The 4,263-nt window shown below is 35.2% G+C and overlaps 1 protein-coding gene across 1 annotated transcript; it reads right to left on the reverse strand.

Annotated features, from left to right (window-relative positions):
- Nucleotides 1-966: 966 nt before the first annotated feature.
- On the reverse strand, nt 967-3,322 carry LOC140968228 (amino acid transporter AVT1H). The gene is made up of 3 exons (XM_073429128.1): nt 3,013-3,322; nt 2,031-2,647; nt 967-1,656 (listed from the first exon to the last, which is right to left on the reverse strand). The coding sequence occupies exons 1-3, from the start codon at nt 3,284-3,286 to the stop codon at nt 1,117-1,119; spliced, it is 1,431 nt and encodes a 476-aa protein (XP_073285229.1). The 5' UTR covers nt 3,287-3,322; the 3' UTR covers nt 967-1,116.
- Nucleotides 3,323-4,263: the final 941 nt, after the last annotated feature.

The raw sequence follows: 4,263 nt of genomic DNA on the forward strand, positions 1-4,263 counted from the left end.
CATTCATCCAAGCACACCAAGAGTCACTTTGGTATATCAAGGGTCATCTCTTTCATAATAAATTCATCCAAGCATACCAAGAGTCACTTGGTATATTCAAGAGACATTTCATGACTAATGAATTTGTCCAATCCCTTTGATTGTATTCGAAAATTTCGGGTTCTCACAGTACCAATAATTTAGTGGAACATATAGCATCAATAAATCAAAAACTCTCACTTATGAGTAGGCTATAAAAATACTTAACATAAATAATAAATAATGATTAAATAATTAAATATTATTACTTTATTATTATACCAAGAGTGTTAGATTTTCTTCTCGACTTTGGAAGATTGGCTATTCATTATGAACATGAAGAACTTGGAATATATATTTAGCATGATAATTTTATTAAAGTTAAGAAATAAAGAGACAAAATTTATGAACTCAAAGTTTTGTTCGTAAAATGAGGGATGATTTCCTTCATCACAAGAGTATGTCTCTTGTGAGACGATTTCACGAATCTTTATCTGTGAGACGTGTCAACCCTATTGATATTCACAATAAAAAGTAATAATTTTTCATGGATGACTCAAATAAGAGCGTGAAGTGTTGGGCACCTTTAAGGAGTTGGTGGATCATTATTTGGGACGACATTGGGGATTTATAATATTAAATTAAATCCTATAGTTTGGGAGACAATTTTTGGTCTAATTTAATAATTCGAACTAGGTTTTAATAAGGGGAAACATGCAATTTTAATTATGCATATTAAAATCTTTCCTATTTTAATTATTTATGATATCAAATTTCATTTTTAATTCATAATTTATTTATTATTATTATTATTATTATTATTATTATTATTATTATTATTATTTTTGCAGCTTGTCATTTTTACACATGATGTTAATATGAGAAAACAAAAAACTTGAAAAATACATGATTTAAATTGAAATTTATGGAAATAGATAATTAAAATCATAAAGAGAAAGTATATGTGTTTGATTTTAGTAACTTATTTGTCCCAAAATAATACTGGAGACCATAGTTTACTCGGGACTGAAGTACATACTTTTAAACGTGCAAAATTGAAAAACAAACATAATAATAATATTACTCGCATGGATATTATCAAGCCGAATGCCCTCTCTGGAAACTTTGAAACAAAGATTTCGAAGAAGAAACTGCCCCAAACGCACCCAAGATCACCCCAACAGCAACTAATCCCCCATTCAGGATCATCACCGGTCTCGTAATCTCCCCCCAGAATATCTTCATATAGAAAACACAGGGGAAGATGACACAGATCCCGACGCTAACCATAGAGCCCGTGAGGCTCAAGACGTGCTCGAAGTATGGCACGGAGAGCGCGATCAGAAGTATGATTAGCAGCATGATCGACCCGACGATACCCCTCACGACCATCTTCGTCCGAGGCTTCATGGAGTCTGGTAAGTTCCGCTCCATCTCGATCGCAAACGGGGCGAACTCGAGCGCGTATTTGGTCATGGGTGTGATGACTGTTGCCCAGAGAGCTATCTTCGTGGAGGCGTGGTTTGGAGGCATGCTTAGGGTGATCTGAGAATTGACTTGAGGGCCGAAGAGCTTTGCACCCATGAATGCTAGAGATGCGTAGAGGGTGGTCACAACTGAGAAGCTAGCAATTGATACCTGAAAAGGAACATAGAATGAATTAAATATATATAAAACTTTGACATTTATTATTTAACACAAATATAAAAATATATGCATAGTATAGTTAGTTGTTTAATTTTGAGTTTTGATTCACTGTGTTTTCAAAGTTTGGTTTTAGTACACTAATTTTTAATTTTCAACTATTTTAGTCAAATTGGTTATGACACTGAAAAATACTGACACATGACACTAAAAATTGCTGACTTATGGGATTTTATGTCAACGATTGAACAAAAATAGCTGAAAATTTAAAATTAGTATACAGAAACTAAAATTGACGATTTGATGGACCAAATCCAAAATTGGACGAGTATTTGGACAAAATTTGATTTCAATACTCAAAAACTAACCTTTGTGAACTTGGAGGGATCATTCATGGCTGTGTAAATATTGGGGAAGACAATATGGCCCGCATAACTGAAAATATAAAGCCCAGAAATCGCCGGAATATTCCGAACCCTCAGCGCGGGGATCCCATACTCCACCTTCACACCACCGAACACCGCCGTCCACGCCACCGTGACAAATATCAGAAGGGACATCACAATCCCCGCAATGGACAGAAACGAGATCGACGAAAGATCCCTCAGCCACAAGCTCGGCAGCGCCACCGCAACAGCAACTGCCGTGAGCATCTGTGATGTTGAAAAATGAGCTGCCGGGGACCAACCCATATGCATGCCGATGGTAGAGAATACCACGGCGAGGTTGTCGTGGAGGGAGATGGTGTAGGAGACGAGGGCCATGAAAATCTCCATGTAAATGAAGGATTCCGCGAGGATTCTCCCCTTCGTTCCAAAAGCGTGGTGGCCGATGTCTTTGTAGTCTTTGGATTTCGGGTTCTTCTGCAGGCATTTGCCGAGGATGTGAGACGTGTATGCGCAGGCTATGCCGAGGGAGACGAGGAGGAATGAAGAAGTCCATCCTCCGTTTTGTAAGGCATATGGAGTTGATAGTTGCCCTAAACCTGCATGTTTGAAATACATGTATGTTAGTTTACAAGTTCATCCAGTTCATGCATGGCTGGATAAATAGATAAGTCTTTCCAAAATCGAGGATTTCGAATTTAACATATTTTGAAACAAGATGATATCATTGGTAGTCCGACATCACCTCGGAGAGAAATGATTAAAATCGAAAAAAAATACATGTTAATGGACTAACATTGTGAATGAATTGAACAATAACATGACCAAATAAAAAAAAAACTAGGGGAATAAAAATGTAATTTCTCCTATAATCAATGACGATTTAACATGAACTTGCTCGACTATGTATGCATGAGATAATATAAGTTTCTAAACATAAGATAAATAGAGAGTTAATAATTACCAATTAGCATCCCAATCATGTTGATGACCGAGTGAAGAAAAGAGCTCTTGGTTTTTGCATCACACTTGACAATTAAATCTTTCTCCTTAACATTTTCTAAACTTTCCAAGTCTTTTGAGCTCTTAACCCTGCATTTCACTTCCTTCGTTTCTCCCGATCTCGGAGCATTATCTGTTGTTTCAGCGACAAACACTTGATTCTGATGCGATACTAAATAATTGGAATTAATATGACAAGTATGTTGTTTGTTAAAATTCAAGATGTTTGCGAACATTTTTTTGTTTACAAAATTATTTGTTACGATCTTTAATCAATGAAGTTGAATATTGATTAATGAGATGAAATATTGCGTACATTTATAGATGGGAATTTATTCTTGCATGTCATCATTCCCCCTTCCTCATTAATATGTAACAATATGTATTATTCTTACCAGAATCTACAAAAAGTTCATTTTACGACCTCTAGCTAGATTTTCAAATATTTATTTTTAATTTTGAATTTCATGAACCCAAAATTCCGTTCCCCTATCATTTTTAATCTTTTGATTAATTAACGTTATAATATATTTCAAATTCTTACAAAATGAAGTCGATTATCTATATTTTCCCGACAATATATATTTGCTGACGAATCGAGAATCATCGTATAAATAGGCGAAAATGACGATATAAATGTAAGGGGAAGAGCATATTCACTGTTGCTTGAAAGAAATGCTAAGCTAATTAGTTGCTAAAATTGAATATATTCCATGCCATGCAGAATGTATGCATTTCCAGACATCTGATTCTCCATACATTAACAAAATGCAACTATGACGTGCGCACCCAATTTTTCGTTACCTTATCTACGTTGTAAATAGTAATGGTTAGCTTTCGGAGATCTTGACCTAGTCTCCCTCGGTTCTTATATATACGGACTAGTAGGGGTCTGTCAAACCCCTCCCACTCTGACCGCTGTGACCGGTTGGAGTGTTTGTTTTAAATTTTTTTATAAAAATAAATTTTTTTATAAAAATTTAAACATATACATATATAAATTTAAAAATGTATAGAATCAGGTGAATAAAAGCAACTCTAGCTCTTACAAGACACAAGATTTTCGAATTCGATGTATAGATTCTTGGGAAATTAATCAAATTCCAAATGGGTAAGTAGAAATGTGATTCCCCATTGTTATCGGAATTTCGAACCATAGGGGCAATGGATTTGGATTAGGTGCCATGGACGTAAATAATTGTCTTCACTTTGG

The sequence above is a fragment of the Primulina huaijiensis genome, unplaced genomic scaffold, assembly GCF_012295235.1.
Source record: "Primulina huaijiensis isolate GDHJ02 unplaced genomic scaffold, ASM1229523v2 scaffold33775, whole genome shotgun sequence".
Lineage (NCBI taxonomy): Eukaryota > Viridiplantae > Streptophyta > Magnoliopsida > Lamiales > Gesneriaceae > Primulina > Primulina huaijiensis.